At 40.1% G+C, this 20,838-nt stretch overlaps 1 protein-coding gene across 4 annotated transcripts in view; it reads left to right on the forward strand.

The window, feature by feature from the left end:
• Positions 1-20,617, forward strand: part of CES3 (carboxylesterase 3) — a 61,609-nt gene extending 40,992 nt beyond the window's left edge. For all 4 annotated transcript variants that reach the window (XM_072635967.1, XM_072635964.1, XM_072635965.1 and 1 more), the window contains exons 10-14: positions 4,243-4,323; positions 5,979-6,126; positions 9,034-9,183; positions 15,735-15,813; positions 20,292-20,617. In XM_072635967.1, coding sequence (XP_072492068.1) covers positions 4,243-4,323; positions 5,979-6,126; positions 9,034-9,183; positions 15,735-15,813; positions 20,292-20,478 — 645 coding nt within the window. In that variant the 3' untranslated portion in view covers positions 20,479-20,617. The remainder of the gene's footprint in view (positions 1-4,242; positions 4,324-5,978; positions 6,127-9,033; positions 9,184-15,734; positions 15,814-20,291) is intronic.
• Positions 20,618-20,838: the final 221 nt, after the last annotated feature.

The raw sequence follows: 20,838 nt of genomic DNA on the forward strand, positions 1-20,838 counted from the left end.
AGTGTGAGCATCTATGCCTCAGAAATCAACAAGTATTACACATCCAGAGACTTGATACATTATTTTGTTGATTGTTTGAACTTCAGAAAGGGATGCAGAAAAATGTTAATAATGCAGACTAAACTTAAAAGTGATTAAAAATATGTCCTGCTTTTGGAGAGCTGGTTATTAAATATTTACCAGCATACCACTGTTTCCCACTTACCACTAGATTTGGCCTGGATTCTAGGTTGGCCTAGAATTACAGAATCCAAACTTGATAATAGTGGAAATTTAGTCTACTCTACCCCTCCCCTTACATCATATTCCTCATTTTACATGTGAGCAAATAGTGAGACAGGGAAATGATTTGTCCATGGATAGATAGTGAAAAAACTGAGTGAACCACATTGACTCTAGTTTGTGACTCAGTTCTGGAGCTGGCTCAGTTCCCCTTCTATTCAGTTATGGATTTAGTTCAACTTCTGTCTTGCAAGAAAACTTTATTCAATTGATGGGAATTGTGAGAAAACTTTATTGCATTATCTGAACCCCCTCGACCTGTTGTTTAGAGACCCATAACTAAGGCCCTAAGTTATGCTGACCAGAAACGCAGAAAGAGCCAAAGATTGATGAAAGGAGTTTTTTTTCACAATTATACATCTCAAGCAACTCATGTCTTATCTGAAAGATGGTTCAGAACTGGTCAGTCAGTTATTGTTTCCATTTTCCTTTGATTATTTACAGACACTTAGGGGGACTGGAACACCTCTTTTTCTGATTTCAGGAAATTGTACTTGTTCTTTCTCCCATTTCCAACTTGGAAAGTCCTTAATCTCTCCTTCAATTAGAAATCAGATTACCTAATTTTCTACCAGGGTTAATTGTTTTATTTTAATGAACTGATCTTATTTGATTAATTAATTTTTAATGCATAAAAAGTCTACCTCCCCTTGTATTCAGGGGTCCAATGCCAAAACTGAGGAGATCTGTTCCCAATTTGTTATGCAGTTGGCATACATTGATCAATAAATCAATATGCTTGGAAGTTCATATCTATTTCCTCAGTCATTTCATCTTTAACCCACTACAGTTTTTGGTAAGTCATGCCAGGTTAAGTCAAGATTCCAAACCCATCAGTCTTTCAGAAAAACTCTGTAGAATTCTCTGATTAATTTTTCACAGAAGGAATTTTTCATGAAAGACTACTCTGGGGTTGGGCTCCTGATCTCGATCCTTATTTCTTCCAAACTAATGTAAGGATCAAGTTTAAATTTTGGGTTAAGTTTTCCCCTAGGCATGTAGAAAGTTAGGTTAAAGATTTAATTTAGATTATGCCTAAATTTTCCTCCAGGAGTGGGGAAGGATTATGTTCCTCCAGATAGATTTTTGGTAGCCTGGAACCAGGGGATGCTCTCAATAGTTATGGAAATAACTAAACAGGAGGCAATTGAATTATGTCACCTCTGGCACAAATCTACAAAAGATTCAGCTGGGAATTCATTTTTGGCCCTACTCCAGCTCTTTTCATCATTGTAGAATGAAAAAGTATGGCAAGTATGAAAAAGCTGACAAGTATGTGTTTGTCTTGTGTTTGTGTTTAGTGTTGTGTATAGATTTTGCTACCTTGAAAGATTCCTAAAGGGAAAATGTAGCCAGTCAGAAAACTGCTAAAAAATCTGTAGCCGAATAGTTTAGAAAGTTGGGGAATATTTTTAAAAATATTTTATTTTTTCCTGATTACATGTAAAAAAAATTTTTAATCTTTATTTTTTTTGAGTTCCAAATTCTCTCTCTCCCTCCCCTCCTCTCCCTCAACATTGAGAAGGCAAACAATTTAATATATGTTATACATGTGCACCCACACAAAACACATTTTCATATTAGTCCTTTTGTGAAAGAAAACAGACAAAAAAGCAAGAAAAATAAAGTAAAAAACAAATATGCTTTGATCTGCATTCAGATTCAGTTGATAGCATTTTTCATCAAAGGTCCTTCAGAATTGTTTTGGATCTTTGTACTGATCAAATAACTAAGTCATTCACAGCTGATCATTGTACAACATTGTTGCTACTGTGCAAAATGTTCCCCTCGTTCTGATCACTTCACTTCGCATCACTTCATGTAAGTTTTTTCAGGTTTTTCTGAAGCCATCCTGTTTATCATTTTATAGCACAATGATATTTCATCATAATCATATACCACAACTGGTTCAGCCTTCCCCAGTTGGTGGGCATCCCCTCAATTTCCAGTTCTTTGACACCACAAAAAGAACTACTATAAATACTTTATGAACATATAGGTCCATTTCCTTTAAAAAAAACATCTCCTCAGACATAGACCTATTAGACCTATTGCTGGACAAAAGGGCATGCACAATTTTATAGCCCTTTGGACATAGTTCCAAACTGTACTCCAGAATGGTTCATTTCTCTCCATATAGTTGAGTCAAGGTTTTCTGTATTTTCCCCATGGCTCAATAAACTTTTACAAGTTTAGTTGTCATGCCATCAGCTATGAAGACACTTCGTTATTTATATTCTCTCATTGTCAGTGGAATCATTAAGCATGACTTCATCTGTAGCAGCAAACATTTATGTCCTGCTATTATATTAGATTTGCAAAGAGCTTTACTTGTGTTAACTCATTTGATTTGATCTTCACAATCATATTTTTTTATTCTATTTATCCATTATTTAACCTTCCTAAATACTTTCTAGATTCACCCAGAGAGTATAGTCAAAATAGGCTGTAAAAAAGCATGGACTATGATGTTAGACCCCTGAGTTTGAATTCTCCCTCCACCTCCTATCAGTTGTGTGACTCCAAGAAAAGTCTCTTCTTCTTCCCCAGGCTTTACTTTCCCCTTGAATAAAAGGAGTCACTCATTACTTAATCAAGGGAACTATGAAGACCCCTGAACATATGACATAAACAATTATTCTGAGTGCTACTCTTGAACCTTAAATAATTCATTGAGATCATTTGGTTTTATATACTTATACCTTCCAAATATAACTTTCCCTCAGTAACACTTCTAAATTAATTTTATTAATCACAATAGCATTTCCCTAAATGAGATCATTGTAAGCTCTTAGCACAGTCCCTTGTACATAGCAGGCACTTATATAAATGTTAAATATCATTATTACAGTTATTATTATTTGGAAAAAATGATACACGTATTGTGCAAGGATAATTTTTCAGACTGTGCAAGGTGCAGTTTTCTTGAATCATAGCTCTAAAGCTATCTAATCCAACACCCATTTTGAGGCCAAAAAATATTTATTTATGTATTTATTATGCTGAGTTACTTGACACCATTATGGGTAATGCTGATTTACAACTTTGAGAGAAAATGTTACTACATAGGTTCTTCCCAATAATTCTTTAGCATTTAGAGGTTTGTTACCTACAAGTTGGGAGCCATTAGACTAAATTTCCTCTAAGTCCCCTTCTAGCTCTAAAGTCTGTGATGGTTCAAAGGAGGGAATGTTTCAGGTCGTTCCTCCTAAGCCCTTTAGGGAAGTAGTATCAGGAAAGTGATGTGCCCAACTTGTCGCTGAGAACGACGGATGTGCTCTTATAGGTGAGGGTAGATGTCAGGTGTGGGTCCCAGCTGATCAGTCTTAGTTGGGGCTTCTTTTTCTCCCCTTACACGTGTTTCCCCATTTAAAAGTGTTTTTATTCATTTTTAACTTAAAGACAAAAAAAGAACATTTCCATGTATGCAGCATAACATAAGAAGAGGATTCAATATAAAACCATGAATTTCCATTTCGCATTGTTTACTATTTTTAAAAACTATGTAATAAATGCTACCTACTATTTTCAAAGCTACCCTGCTTTTCTGTGCTTCCTTCTAAGTTTTCTTTTGTTCTCTGCTGTACACTTTTTTCTACCTCCCTCCCTCTTTCCCACCCTGCCCTAGATAAAGCTACCATTAGATATAAATATGTATATATGTAAAACCATATTCTCCATACCTCTATTTATCTTTTCTTTCTCTGAAGGTAGATAACATCTTCCTTCATAGATCTTTTGTAGTAGATTTAGCGATTTGTAATCTTCAATACGACTTAGTCATTCAAAGTTGTTCTTGAAACAATGTTGTTACTGTATACAATGTTTTCTTGGTTCTCCTCATTTCACTATTCATTATTTTATCCAGATTTTTCCATGTTTTTCTATTGATTGGGGCTGCTTAGAGGAAAGGCTGAGAAGCTATAATCTTTTAACCAGGGATTTACTTTCCCCCACCAGGCATGGGTATCCCAAAATCTAGAAGATGGAATAAAAAAAGAGTTGGCACTCACTGTGTTGAAGGGCAAGAGTGCTTTCCTGGTGAGAAAACACCTGAATCTTTCCTTCTGCTTCCTCAGTCTGATTTCCCCCTCATGGTTCCATCCCCTGTAACCTGGCTTATTTATTTCTATTGGGTAGCATCATAGGGCCCAGAGATAGGACCATCCAGAAGGCCAGAGGACCACTAGTTAAAAAATGCCTTTGGCAGGCAGGTGATCAAAGCTCACAGACCACCTCTTGGGTGAGACTGGGATGTTTTGGAAAGAGGACTGGACCAGATGACCTTGGTTCAAATCCTCCGTCTGCCACCAGCTACCCATATGATCTTGGTCAACTTACTGAAACCTATTATAGCTTCTATTTTTATCATCTGTAAAATGGGGGCAATAATATTTGCATTATTTAGCCCTTGAACCATTACAAAGATAAGGGACCTTAGAATACAGAATATCAGAGTGGAAAGAAATCTTAAAGTATTAGAATATTGTAACAAAGAGTATGAGAGCTAGAATGGGACATTAGAACACAGGATGTCAGAACTGGAAGACATTTTAGAACATTAGAATGTTGAAACAGAACATATTGAAGGCACTGAGGATCACTAGAACAAGGGCAGACTGGGGCTCCAGTCCTGTCTCTGACACAAAGTGACCCGAGGCAAGTCGTGTAATTTCTCAGCACCCCCAGACAACTCTCTCAAACTATAAATCTCAGAAGTTACTGCTTCACATCAAGAGAAGGAGTTTCCCCACTGGAAAGTATCTACACCAGTGAAATCACAGGTTCAGATAAAAGCAAAACTAAACAGAATACAAGAGCTGGAAGGGGCCTTAGAACATAAGCAATAGAGACAGCTTAGACCTTAAGAGATCACCTAGCACAGCCTCCTTCTTTGAGAACTAAAGGAACCTGAGACCGAGTGAAGTAATTTGCCCAAGATACCATAATAAAACAAAGGGTTAGAGAGGCAAAGAATCTGCTCAGTCACACAGATAATATGTCTCAGGATCCAAACTAAAGGATTCTTGACTCCAAGTCTAGCATTCTATCTCCCCACTATACCAAGTTAGTGCTTATAACTCAAGCATAATAATAACATTTGCTTTGGTTTAGTAGTTTCAGTTGTGTCCAACTCTCCATGATCTCATTTTGGATTTTTTTGGCAAAGATACTGGAATGGTTTGTCATTTCCTTCTCCAGTTCATTTTACAGCACAGGGTTAAATGACTTGACCAGGATCACACAGCAAGTAAGTGTCTGAGGCTGGATTTGAACTCAGGTCTTCCTGATTCCAGGCCTGGCATTCTATCCACTGCACCACCTAGTTGCCTAGCATTTGTATAGTGCTTTAAGATTTGCAAAATGCTTTATAAATTTTACCTCATTTTATACAACATTAGGAGGTATGTGCTATTATTATTCCCATTTTATAGATGAAGAAATTGAGGCAGACAGAGGTCAAATATCTTGACCAGGGCCACACAGCTAGTAAGTTTTAAAGGTTGGATTTTAATTCAGATCTTCTTGACTCCAAGTCCAGCACTCCATCCACTGAGCCCCATAACTTCCTCAAACAGCTAGATTGTCTTTTCTGTTCCAAGCCCAACATTCTTGCCATTGCCCTAAGCTTAGGCTAAAGGATAAGCATCTGGCTCTGCCATTGATTCTCATGGAGTCTGCTCTGTTTATCCCAGGGCATCCCTTCTGAGTTGGTCCATCTCATCCTAGATGAATACACAGGTAACCAGACAGACCCACTAGCCATTCGGGATGCAACTCTGGATTTAATTGCAGACTTTATCCTCATTTTTCCAGCTCTAAAGCTATCAAAGAAGCACAGAGGTAAGCTATTTACCTGAATTTTACTTACTCTATACTTATGACTTCAAACTGCCCCTAACAAGACTCCAGGGATCTAAGAGTCAAAATAATCAGATAAGGGTGGGAGGCATCTTTATTCTCAAACTGAGGCCCAAGGAGAACAGTGACTTCTTTGGAATCATAGATCAAGCTCATGAAGCTCTAAGGCACGATGAAGTGCTTGATTTTATTTCTGTCAAAGACAATGACATTATTCCAGTCTCCTCAATTTGAAATCTTAAGGTTACCCTTGACTTCATTCTCCTTCACCTCACATAGTGCTGTTTCTGCCTTTACAATATCTCTCTCACCCAAAACCTCCACACACACAGCCATCACCCAAGTTCAGGCTTCTTTCACCTGCAATAGCCTCCTAATTCTTCTTCCTGCCTCAGGCTTCTCACCCCTTCAATTCATTCTCTACATTCCTGTCAATGTGATTTTTCTTAAACATAGATCTGACCATGTCCCTTTCCTACATCATCAACTCTGATGATTCCTCATTGTCTCTAGGGTCAAGTATAAATTCTGTTGAGCTACAAAAGCCCTTCACAATCTTACTGCAATGCATCTCTCCTTCTTCATTGGAGATTACTCTACAATCCACTCAAAATGCTATCTCTAGTCCTATTTCTGTTTATTTCTATTCCTCACACAGGATATGTCATTTCCCACCTTTGGGCCTTTGCACTGATTAGTGCTCCCATGCCTGGAATGCACTCCCTCTCACCTCCATCTCATAGAATCCTCTCTTCCTTTAAGATACTGCTTAGACACAACCTCCTACATGAAGCCTTCCTGATCCCATCAACCGCTATACCCTCCTCAAAGCACCTTAAAGTTAACTCCTTTGTATTTATTTCTATTCCGGTTTTTTCCCCACATGTACTTACCTATATTCTTTCTGTCTCCTCCTTTAGAATGTGACCCCCTTTTCAGTAGGAATTATGTTCATTCTTTGTATCTGTGTCCCCACCTCCACTATAGCATAGATTGAGCTCAAGTCAGAGGAGTTTGGTTCAAATCTTCTTTTTGCCATTTACTGTCTGTGTGACCTTGGGACAATTACTTAAATTCTGTGGGCTGAAGTTTCCTCATCTGTAAAGTGAAAGAGTTGGACTATGACCTCTAAAATCCTCTAAGAGAAATGAAGGAAAGAAGGAAAGAAGGAGGGAAGGAAAGAAGGAAGGAAGGAAGGAAGGAAGGAAGGAAGGAAGGAAGGAAGGAAGGAAGGAAGGAAGGAAGGAAGGAAGGAAGGAAGGAAGGAAGGAAGGTAGGAAGGAAGGAAGGAAGGAAGGAAGAGAAACAGGTCCCTGACTCTTGAAATCAGGAGACTTTGTCAAGTTCTTATCCTTCCACTTAATGATCATATGACCTTAAAAGAAATACTTTATTGCTGTCAGCCTCAGTATCCTCATCTATAAAATGATGATAATAATATTTGCCTTCCCCACTTCACAAGATTCATAGAAGGAGAGCACTTGGTAAACTGTAAGTCACTATATACCTATTTGTACTATTTTTAAAAATTGTAATTATCACCATATTCCCCTAAAGCCTCTCTCTAATGTCTTATCTGGCTATGGAAAGGACCCTATGTTGTGACTGCGGCAGTGCACCCCATGCCCAGACAGGTCTCTGAGCTAAGAAGGCTTTGGGTTCAGGTCCAATGATAGACTGGCTGCTGTTCAGAGACCGATGCTCAGCGTAAAATCACTTACCAAATGAAGGTTGGCAACCAGGAGATGAGCTTACTAGGTCACAGATGGGAAGAAGAAATATCTAAACCTATGAAATCATGCATCTTTGATGATATATTATTATATTTGTTATTAATTATTGTAGGTTATAGTAATAACAAATTATTTTTAGAAGCATCTAGGTGGCACAATAGGTAGAGCTCTGGGTCTGGAGTCAGGAAGACCTAAGTTCAAATCTGACTTCAGAAACTTACTAGCTGTGTGACCCTGAGTGAGTCACTTACCCTCTGCCTGCTTCAGTTTATTCAACCCCAAGATGGGAATAATAACACCTACTTCCCAGGATTGTTTTAAGGATTAAATGAGATATTTGTAAAACATTTAGCCCAGTGACCAGTAAATAGTAGAAGCTTAATAAACATTTGTTTCTTTCCTTCTGAGAGTATGAGAATTTCTTTTCAACATAGATATCAGAAATAACTGGCTCTGTGTTCTTATTGGAGAGATGGGTTTTTCACTTAATATCCTCAAAGGTGGTTTAGGAATACTTTAACAACGAGTGTTCAGAGAGAACCAGCACCTCTGGTAAGAACATTTGATGAACCTTTTCAGGACTGGTCCTCCTCCACCTTTGGTCAACTCTCACCTGTGGCTCCAAGAAGCACAATGACCTCCTAGGTAAAACCAGCTAGGCAGAGAGGCTAAAGCAGGTTAAGAGTAACCAAGGGGTCTCAAACCTGTTGGTGAGTTAGGGGGATGTCTACCCTAAGCAGGTAAGGATTTCCCCTGGCAGAATGAGAAAATGAGAACAGTTAATTCCAGTGGCTATGAAGAGAGTGAAAGCAGGCACTGTGAAATGCTTACAGTTTGGTAAAACACAGAAGATGCCAAGGTCATCCACTACATCACAGGCCATCGCCAATCCTCAGAACTTTTGCCCTGCCTCTGGACTTCAATGTCACTAGAGGAGAGAGTGAGGCTGACAACTCTGCACAGCTTTTCTTCATCTAAATCTAATCCAGGTTCAAGTCAAGACATCAGCCATGATGTCATTGGCCCCCTTCACAATGAATGATATACAACAGAGGGCAGAAACAACACACAACATTGAAGCAAAATGGACTTGTCCTGCCCAATATGACTTCTCCACTTCCTAACTCCAGGCTTCTCCTTGTCTCTTTTCCATTAGATTCTGGTGCTCCAGTCTACTTTTATGAATTCCAGCATCGACCAAGTACTTTCAATAAGATCAAACCTGCTTTTGTAAAAGCTGACCATTCAGCTGATCTCCCATTTGTTTTCGGAGGCCCATTCATGACAGATGAGCGCTCCATGTTGGGTAAGGAAAATATATCAATCAAGAATTGTGAGAAACACAAAGATACAGTTTTTGTCTTTAAAGAACTTAGTATCTTTTGTGGGAAGTTAAGATGTGTGTGTGGGGGGGGGGTGTGGTTGTGTGGGTGTATTGAAGAATGCACAGTCTCAGGGCAGATTAAACTGATAATTAACACTTGGATTTTATCATTAAAACATTCATATACAAGTGAATAACCAGGAGAAAGAAATGGAAAAACATTTTAATTATTGTGAAATCCATTCAGTCAACACACATGCAATACTAGCCACAATATCCCAAAGATATTGGAGTCCCACTTCAATGCAGCTCCTCTTGGGGACTTATAGATCTCCACAGAGAAGCAATAATACCAAAAAGCAGTTGCCACGTGTGGTGGCACATACCTGTAATCCCTGCTTCCAAAAAGGCTGAGGTTGGTGGATTGCCTGAGCTTGAGAGTTCTGACCTGCATTGGGTTAAGCCAACTGGGTGTCCACGGTAAGCCGAACATGATGAACTGTCCTAGTCAGGGAAGCCACTAGGTGGCCTAAGGAGGCATAAACAAGCCCAAGATATAAAGGAATAGGTCAAAGCTCCCATGTGGATGAGCAGTGGCACTGGGTACATGAATGGCCACTGTACTTCCAATATGAACAAGATTAAGAGACCCAGTCTCAAAAAAGAGCAATAGGTTGCCTCACACAAAGGAAAGCTATTAACTTTAGCTTGTTGGGAAACCACAAATGGATGTGGGGAGAGAAGAGGACAGGAAACATCAGGATGGCAGAATCCCAAGAAGGGTCATCTCCAGAGGGGGCAGGGTATGCCAAGGAAAAGTCCAAACCTTGAGTGAGATGATCTTTAGAATTCAACAAGGGTAGAAAAAGTGATAGGTAATCATTTGAAGATTGCTTCCAAACCTGATACTCAATTGATACTAGGCTCCCATTGCTCCTCCCCAGTTCAGCACATGTACACTGGATTAGTTACATATGAAAGAGTTGATCAGAAATGTGGAAGAAAACCAAGTGTTTTATAGAGAGAGTTGAGGTCTCCTGATTGGTTCTATTGCCACGTGCAGGTAGACATCAATTAATAAGGCATCTGGAAGTTTTCCAGCAAGGGAGATTCCAGATATGGGTGGTAGGGAGAGAAGGAGATCTAGAGAAGAAGCAGAATGATGGCACCCTGTAGACAGAAGAACCACAATGTGAAGAGAGTTATCTTTTCAAAGAGTGAGCACTCTTTAATGCAGATACTTCTAAGAGCTATGCCACTTGGTGTTTGTCCTAAGTTTCAAATAGCTGGTTCTTTTTAAAAGGAATGATTCTACCTTGCCTTTCTCTTCTTTCAACCCTTCAAGTGGCATCATGTAACTCTCAGATGTCTTCTGAGGGGTAGGGAAGGAGTGGTCCTTCTCCACCCTGGCATCATGGCAATTTCTCCCATGTGGTCATAAGAAATGGAACTCAGCTAGGCAAGCCTGAACCTGAGCCTCTTCTTTCGTGTGCTTCTTTGCCTGACCTTTGCCTATCCTGAGACAGTAATTCTGTGTTTGGAGGTCACCTTGTGAGTGGAAGAGGTTTAGAGATCATGAATCTTCCATTAGTCTAAGAGATCTTACGTTTACATCTAATAATTATGAACTGTTTCTAAACCCAATGCTCTGGGGCACTGCCTTCTCTACATCTACTACTCCAAATTACATCTGCTATGTCTTCACCTATGAACATGATGACTGGGTTTAGTTGTAGGGGAATCCTGACCTCCTAGAAGAAGGGTTACTTCTTGTTTTTCTCACACTCTGACTCATTCCACTACTCCCTAAGGAAGATTTTCTTAAAGCTTAGGTTTGGCTCATATCTAGGGTCTCTCCAAAAAACAGAGAAGACTGGTACTCCATACACAATGTAAATCATGTGTGGGACAGCTATTTATTTCCTGCATACAAAAGAAAAGTTTAATGGAAAGGATTTTCACAAATAATACATTTAGAGAAAGATTTAAAACAGGTTAAATATATATATACATGATACATTATATGTGTATATATTCTTATACTCTCTTGAGAGGTTTATACTTAAAGCATAGAGGCATAATGCAATTTATAGGACTGCTGAATAGACATTGTTACATTTCACCTCAACCCTGCCGTGTCCAAACAATCCCTTCTATGTTCAGGTCTTCTGACAATCCAAGCCAGGTCTTGGGGTTATACCTCTTGTCAATAGTCCTCTTCTTTGATGGACAACCTCTGCATGAAATGTAGGGAACACCTCTTCTGCCAACTAAGGGTCAGGTATCTCCAGACCTTTCACAGTCGCAAGGTGGCCTCCCACCCTGGAAATGTCCACCTCAGGATCATTGCTTGGTAATCTGTCATCAGGCAAAGAAGAAGAAAACTGAAGAAACTTCCCAAAGTCCAACTTCAAGATCACCTAGATGAGGCCCTGTTCTAGTTGCTGTGTGGGAATAATGACAATACTTCCAGTGTGGTAGGAGAGCCACCTTCATGGGAAGTCCTAGAGTTCCATGGTGCACCTGGCAGGCCAGAGGAAGAGAGATGTCAAGAATCAATACTTTTTGAAAAGTTCATTGAGTCATTGGCTCTTCCTGCTCAGTGGCCAATAAGAGAATGACTTCATCATTCTAAAAGCACCCAAATGCTGAGCAAGTGTCATGAGTTAAGTTTAACAAAAAGGTAAACAAAGGTATGTTAGCAGGGGCACAAACAACCAATATAGTAGACTGATGATTGCCTCCATTAACCAAAGGACAAAGATTTGGAGAAGCAAGTCCTTTTTTATAAGCACAGAACAAAGAATTGCACAGATTGGGTGAAGAGATCATACCATTGGTTATAACAATGGCAACATCATGTGAGCGAGGTATCGTAATTGGTTACATTAAGGAAAGTAAGCATACATGTGCATGTGGGATCAACACCACCCCTCTCTGTCTTGAGGGATTGCTTTGTGATTTTATGAGACCCAGCTGCATGCCTAGCCCAGTGATCGTAGATTAGGAGTAGCAGATTCATGAGTGCCTGGGAATAGGGCAAGACCACCTTTTATTGGCAAGGGGGCAGGGGGCTGGCTAAGATGGGACAAGGTCAGCTAGTTTGTTCCTAAAGATTAACACACAAATGCCATAGAGTTTCTCAGAAACTGAAGTTAGGTGGGATAACAAGTTTTGCTTGGCACAAAGTGGTTTGTAGGTGATGCTGGTAGCAATTGCCATATAATTGGAATGGTTTATGTGAACTTCTAAACTTCAGCATGGAGTTTTCTTTAATTAAAAGTGATCGAGGGGCGGAGCCAAGATGGCGGAGTAGAAAGACATGCATACACATAGCTCCGAACCCACAACCCATAGAACATCTGTATAAAGTAACTCACGGCAAAGTCTGGAGCAGTGAGGCCAGAGAACAGTGGAGTGAAGGAGATTTCTGTTCCAGAGGGACCTGCAAACCTCTCGCAAAAGGTCCGTCGCGCTGCGGACGCGGAGCCCAGCCCAGCCCTGCTGCGGCCATGGCACCGAGAGGAACAGATCCAAGCAGGCTTCAGGGACGGGATCTCCAGCAGCCGCGCAGGTCCCTCCACCCACAGGTGACAGGGGTCGGTGAGAGGGTCTCTTTGGCGGGTCGAGAGGGGAGTGGGGTGCCCCCATAACTCAGGCCCCCTCGGGAGACAGAAGCTGAGGCAGCAGCAGACCAGGGCTCCCCAAGCAGGCAGGAGCCTGGATCCATTGTTGAAGGTCTGTGCATAAACCCCCTGAGGGAACTGAGCCTGAGAGGTGGCCCTGCCCTGACCTGAGCACCTGAACTTAATCTCACACTGAATAGCAGCCCTGCCCCCGCCAAAAGCCCTGAGGCTGGAAGCAGCATTTGAATCTCAGACCCCAAGCACTGCCTGGGAGGATCAGGAGGCGAGGTGGGTGTGAGGAGAATATTCAGAGCTCAAGTCACTGGCTGGGAAAATGCCCAGAAAAGGGAAAAGAAATAAGACTATAGAAGGTTACTTTCTTGGTGAACAGGTATTTCCTCCCTTCCATTCTGATGAGGAAGAACAATGCTTACCATCAGGCAAAGACACAGAAGTCAAGGCTCCTGTGTCCCAGCCCACCCAATGGGCTCAGGCCGTGGAAGAGCTCAAAAAGAATTTTGAAAATCAAGTTAGAGAGGTGGAGGAAAAGCTGGGAAGAGAAATGAGAGACATGAAGTCAATGCATGAACAGCAGGTCAGCACCCTGCTAAAGGAGACCCAAAAAAATGCTGAAGAAAATAACACCTTGAAAAATAAGCTAACTCAATTGGCAAAAGAGGTTCAAAAAGCCAAGGAGGAGAAGAATGCTTGAAAAAGCAGAATTAGCCAAATGGAAAAGGAGATTCAAAAGCTCACTGAAGAAAATAGTTCTTTCAAAATTAGAATGGAACAGATGGAGGCTAATGACTTTATGAGATACCAAGAAATCACAAAACAAAACCAAAAGAATGAAAAAATGGAAGATAATGTGAAATATCTCATGGGAAAAACAACTGACCTGGAAAATAGATCCAGGAGAGACAATTTAAAAATTATGGGACTACCTGAAAGCCATGATCAAAAGAAGAGCCTAGACATCATCTTTCATGAAATTATCAAGGAAAACTGCCCTGAGATTCTAGAACCAGAGGGCAAAATAAATATTCAAGGAATCCACAGAACACCGCCTGAAAGAGATCCAAAAAGAGAAACTCCTAGGAACATTGTGGCCAAATTCCAGAATTCCCAGGTCAAGGAGAAAATATTGCAAGCAGCTAGAAAGAAACAATTCAAGTACTGTGGAAATACAATCAGGATAACACAAGATCTAGCAGCTTCTACATTAAGGGATCGAAGGGCATGGAACAGGATATTCCAGAAGTCAAAGGAACTAGGACTAAAACCAAGAATCACCTACCCAGCAAAACTGAGTATAATACTTCAGGGGAAAAGTTGGTCTTTCAATGAAATAGAGGATTTTCAAGCATTCTTGATGAAAAGACCAGAGCTGAAAAGAAAATTTGACTTTCAAACACAAGAATGAAGAGAAGCATGAAAAGGTGAACAGCAAAGAGAAGTCATAAGGGACTTACTAAAGTTGAACTGTTTACATTCCTACATGGAAAGACAATATTTGTAACTCTTGAAACTTTTCAGTATCTGGATACTGGGTAGGATTACACACACACACATGCACACATGCACACACACATAGAGACAGAGTGCACAGAGTGAATTGAAGAGGATGGGATCATATCTTAAAAAAAAAAATGAAATCAAGCAGTGAGAGAGAAATATATTGGGAGGAGAAAGGGAGAAATGGAATGGGGCAAATTATCTCTCATAAAAGAGGCAAGCAAAAGACTTTTTAGTGGAGGGAAAAAGAGGGGAGGTGAGAGAAAAACATGAAGTCTACTCTCATCACATTCCACTAAAGGAAAGAATAAAATGCACACTCATTTTGGTATGAAAACCTATCTCACAATACAGGAAAGTGGGGGATAAGGGGATAAGCAGGGTGGGGGGGATGATAGAAGGGAGGGCATGGGGAGGAGAGTGCAATTCGAGGTCGACACTCATGGGGAGGGATAGGATCAAAAGAGAATAGAAGTAATGGGGGACAGGATAGGATGGAGGGAAATATAGTCAGTCCTATACAACACAACTATTATGGAAGTCATTTGCAAAACTACACAGATTTGGCCTATATTGAATTGCTTACCTTCCAAAAGGAAGGGGTGGAGAGGGAGGGAGGTAAAGAAGTTGGAACTCAAAGTGTTAGGATCAACTGTCGAGTAATGTTCTTGCCATTAGGAAACAAGAAATACAGGTAAAGGGGTATAGAAAGCTATCTGGCCCTACAGGACAAAAGAGAAGACGGAGACAAGGGCAGAGAGGGATGATAGCAGAGAGAGCAGATTGGTCATAGGGGCAATTAGAATGCTTGGTGTTTGGGGGTGGAGGGGATAAAAGGGGAGAAATTTGTAACCCAAAATTTTGTTAAAATGAATGTTAAAAGTTAAATAAATAAATTAAAAAAAATTAAAAGTGATCAAGAGGAAAACTTTTGGCATCGGACTCTTCAGAGAGAAAGATTGAACTTTTGAATTCGTGAGCTTCTTCACATAGAGATAGAAAAGAGGCTGAAGTTTGTCATGTAGGGCTACAGAAAAAATCACTTACAGAGTAAAACGAATATTAAACACAAGATCACTGGATCAACACTAGTATATATGGTTAGCCAGAAGCCTGTAGGGTAGCTGTCCATACACTCTGTTAGATAATTTTATTATTCTAATATTATTTTCTACCCTACATGTCTGGGTATCAGAGTTTTCATGAAAAAAATTATTAAGAGTGTCCTCTTAAGTACAATGATTACAACGAACAACAAATCTTTTGGTCAGACTCAGGTATTTCTGAGATGTGTATTGTGACCTGAACATGAAGTTCTGATAGTTTTTGTTGCATCAAGCTCTTCATGACACCAGTTGGATTTGACTACATGAGAAATTACTGTTTTTCCAGCTTTTCCAGACTCCACTGAGGAGGAGAAACAACTAAGCAGAATGATAATGAGATACTGGGCCAACTTCATTCGGAAGGGGTAAGTAGGATGGAGACACTCACCCTATAAAAGGAAGGACTGTTTGATTCTAGACTGGGCCCTGGGGAAAGTCTTAGGATATTTGGATCCATGACTTTGGAGCCACAGAACAGGGCAGAATCATCATCTCAGAGACACATTCTTCCCTTGTCCCTGCTCCAAAGAACCAGTCCAGTGTCACCGTAACCTCAGAGAGGATCTTTATTCTAAGTAGTGGAGAAGAGGACTCCATCTCTAAAGCCTACAAGAGGTTGAACTTTCAGTCTCAGTTGTGGGAGAAATTTAAGTCCTTACCTTTGCTACCTAGTCTCCTAAAAAGGATTCTTGTGGCTCCCTTTGATATATGCTATGCCTTAAGACCTCTGGCAACTTATAAGACCATCTTATAAAAAGCATAAGATTTTTCCCAGGGACATTTATAGCACAAGAGAACCCATCTACAGATCCCCAAAGAAATCTATCTGAATAGCCAGACACCCCAGATCTATACTGCTTTGCTACAAAGAGATCTCCTCGAGCCGTCTTGCTCTCCTTTCTGACAACAATTGGCTCTAAAGTTCAAAGGCAAATGTAGAAAGATCAGCCCAAGAACTTTCCCCAGTTGTCTTTTGATAGAATTACTACAAGCACCTTCAGAGGAAGAGAGAGACTGATGCCCATGTCATGGTTCTTGACAGCATTGACTACCTTACTTTAACAGTTACTCATTATCTGACCTTCTTGGTTTCTGACCTTCTTGGTTTAGGGAACATGTGGGCTTTCAAAACAGCTCACTCATTAAAGGAAAGAATATAAAGGCAGCTAGAAGACTTAGTAGATAGACTGCTAGATCTGGAGTCAGGAATTGTACCTGAGTACAAACACAATCTCAGACAATTACTACCTATATGACCCCGAGCAAGTCATTTAATCACTGTTTTCCTCCTTTTCCTCAACTGTAAAACAAGAATAATAAATAAGAGTAATTACCTTCTAGGGTCATTGTGAGAAAGAAATGAAATATCTGCAAAGCATTTATGAGGGTTCCTTGCACATAGTAGTCACTTAATAAATGCTTGCTCTCTACCTCAATTCTGAAATAATTTCACAAATAATCACAAAATGGACATTTTATAGATCTAACAATGAGAACTTCCTATACAGAGGAAGCTAGAGGATAAAGTGATGGCTTTAGAGTCAGGAAGATATGAGTTTAGATTCTTCCTCAAACATTTAACTGCTGTGCGAGTCTGGGCAAGATTTTTATTTTTCATTTTTCACTTTTTTATTCACTGTGCACAGTATATACAAGGATTCCTTTCACAGAAAAGAGAAGTAAGGTTTTCCCCTACAGAGAGCTTTGTGAAGATAGCACAGATGCTATCCAAGATGCTGTGTGTTAAATGTTTGCTCTGCCCCCCCCCCACACACACACACACATTTTAAAAAAAGCTATCATATCAACATCATGACCTGGCTATAATCAAGATACAAAATAGCACTAACAAAGATAATGGTGTCAGAGACGTAACCTTTGTCAACCTCAATTTCCTTATCTATAAAAAGGAGATGATAATAACACCTCCCTTACAGAATTGTTACAAGTATCAAATGAGATAACATATACCAATTACTTGGTAAGTTTTAAAGTGCTTTCCTTTGTTATTGCTGTTCAGTTGGTTTAGTCAAGTTTAGTCATGACCCTTCCTGACCCCATTTAGGGTTTTTGTGGCAAAGATACTGGAGTGGTTTGTCATTTCCTTCTCCAGTGGATCCACTTTTGTCTTAAGTGACTCGTCCAGGTCACACAGCTAGGAAGTGTCTGAGGCTAAATTTGAACTGAGGTCTTCCTGACTCCAGGTCTAGTACTCTAACCACTGAGCCCAGAGCTGCCTCCAAAGTGTTTTACAAGTGCTAGCTATTATCATATGTGGTGTTAGATAGGAAGTAGTGATAATAAGCTCCCCTTAGGAGAAATCAGGCAGCAAATGGAGGACCACAGGTCAAGTATGTTATAGCACTTTTTTCAAGTATAAACTGGACCAGATGACCACTGAGGTTATCCTTTCAACTCTGAAATTCTGTAATTCTGTGATCAGTTCTTACTCGAAAGACAGACTTCAGTATGGCTCTTTAAACCCATACCTGAATGAGGAGGAATAGAGAAAGGAGATGGAAGAAAAGAAACATTTATTAAGTACCTTTCATATTTCAGGGTCTGTGCTAAGCACTTTATAAATATGACCTCATTTGACTCTCACAGCAACCCTGGGAGGTAGGTACTATTGTGATCCTCATTTTACAACTGAGGAAACTCAGACAGACAGACGTTAAATGACTTGTCCTGGGTCACCTAGCTAGTAAGTGTCTGAAGCAAGATTTGAACGCCTGTCTCCAGGCCTACTGGAGTCTACCACACTACCTAGCTGCCCCTTTTAGAATAGTTCTTAGAATACAGGTTGCTCAACATGTAATTAATTACACTACCTCCAGCTATAATCCGAATGGAACAAATTAACATTTCCAGACATTTCGCTCCTCTCCTAGTCACCTCCCACGTAATCCAATCATGCTAGCGTTGGCATTCTCTTGTGCTTAATTTGGTACAAACCAACCTTGCTGTTCTGCTTAATTCCTGGAGAGAACTTTTACCCTGTTTATTGTACATCCCCCTCACTCTGCTTTCTCCTTACCCCCATAGCTTCAAGTGACCATGAGAAGTTTAATGATTAAGCTTAGCAATCCTTGGCTGAACTTCCACAGTGCCAGAATCCCCTTGACCTTAAAGCACCGTTTCCATACACTCCCCACAAAAAATTCCCCCGTGATAGAAAATAAGCTGAGCTCACAAGTCTATGATGCAGACAAGCTAGGCAAGGCAGCATCAGACCTGACACACTTCATCATAATACACACTGCTATGGAGGAGGTGGTGGAAGGGACCCCCTATCTATCACACCCGTATCTATCCCTGGACCCCTGCCTCTTCACCTCAGGTTCTAGTTTCCACAGTCCCACAAGACTTCCAGGTTTCACACACTGTCTCATTGTCCTACGTACAACCACTAAAACCACTCCATGCTGGAACCTCCTCCCAACACACCAGAATCACTCTCCCCACAACCACTGGCTGTCTTTGAACAGTCCCTCTGTCCTCGTTCCCAGACCAATCTTTCAACAGCCAAATCAACCAATACCAGCCCCAAGGATACTTCCTGATGCACAGTAACCAGGGGATCTTACCTTTTTATGTGTGATCCCTTTTAGCAGTCTGGTAGAGTCTGTGGCCCCCTACTTAAATTCTGTTTTTAAATGTATAAAGTAAAATACATTGGGTTTAATTGTATTAGGTAGCGAGGTGGTTCAGTGGATAAAGCTGGGCATGAAATCAGGAAGACTTGAGTTCAAATCTGACCTTAGACACTTTCTAGCTATGGAACCCTGAGCAAGTCCCTTAAACTCTGTTTACCTCAGTTTCTTCAATTGTAAAATGGGGATAATACTAACACTTACCTCCCAGGATTGTTGTGAGGATCAAATGAGATAATATTTGTTAAAAGCTTAACACAGTGCTTATTACATAGTAGATACTATGGAAATATAAGTTATCATTATTAACAATAATAATAAAATATGATTATTTCAATATAAAAACAAAACCAAGTTCATAGACCCCAAGCTAAGAAATTCTGCTATCATCAGTGGTTATCTTGTCCTACCACCTTGTTTTTACAAATGAGAAGAAGACCTTCCCAAAGTCACAGAAGTGAAAACATCTTTCGTACTAACCCTTCCCATCAAGCATTAGCACTTGTCCTAGATCTTCCCACCCTCTTCCAGGGTTACAACTTCCAGAGCTAGGTTACCACCCCGTTAGTAACAGTCCTCCACATTACAATGGTCCAACCCATTTCTCCAGAGAGATATTGTGTTACCATGCATCTCCATAACGTTATTTTAACACATTATGCTCAGAAAAAAATGTAGTTGGGGGCCAAGAGTCCTTCTTCATCAAAGGGTCAAGTATCTCCCAATATAGGATTAGAACACACATGTAAAACATGTTTTCATTACATATATTTTATCACATGCATGTGCTTCCAAATAATATAAGACATCTTTACTTAACATGGGGTCTTAAATTAGATTAAATTAAACTTTTATTAAATAATTCTTATGTGCTAAGAACCATACTAAGCACTGGGGATACAAAAACAAGAAAACAAGAAGTTTGCTACTCTTGAGAAGTTTACATTCTAATGGGCAAAACAACACATAAAGGGGAAGTAGAAAGAAGGAGGGATGGATGGTAATCCTTGCAATCTAGTCCCTAGTCTAGGCTCAAGAAAGAGTCATTCTCAGGGAGTCAAGGTGGAGATGGAACAGACCAGAGAGTGAGCCATCAGGGAAATATATCCTGTGTCTGTGGCAGCTTGTGAAAGACATGTACATTCTTCTCTGTTCTCCAGCCCACTCATTCCTTTTCCCCTAATTTCCAGGGACCCCAATGGAGAAGGGCTGCCCAACTGGCCTCTCTATGACCAATCAGAGTCCTACTTAGAGCTCAGCTTGACTCCAAAGGTCGGAAGGAAACTCAAAAGGGACAAAATGAAGTTTTGGGAAAAAATCATTTATGAAAAAGTCATGCCATATCATGAAGCAAAGAAAGTACACACAGAGTTGTGATTTCCCCAACACTGAACTAACTCACCACATCAATACCAAAACATTTAAAGAGATCATTTTAAGATCTTAGTAAACTTGTGTGTGTGTGTGTGTTTATGACAAGCCAACCAAAATAACTAAATAAAAATTTATAACCAAAGTACAATAGTAATAATGGTGATATGTTAATAAATACCTGACTACTCTATTTTAAGCACCTTGAAGGGACATGTCTTGTCTTTATAAAAGCCTCTTAGCACCCATCATAAAGTATTGAATGGAGTGAGAACTTAATAAGTGTCTGTTGAGTGCTTGTATAGTGTTTCTTGTCTACAAAGTACTTTACTGGCATTGTCTATTTAATGAGGACAACCACCCTAG

The sequence above is a fragment of the Notamacropus eugenii genome, chromosome 1 (assembly GCF_028372415.1).
Source record: "Notamacropus eugenii isolate mMacEug1 chromosome 1, mMacEug1.pri_v2, whole genome shotgun sequence".
Taxonomy (NCBI): Eukaryota; Metazoa; Chordata; class Mammalia; order Diprotodontia; family Macropodidae; genus Notamacropus; species Notamacropus eugenii.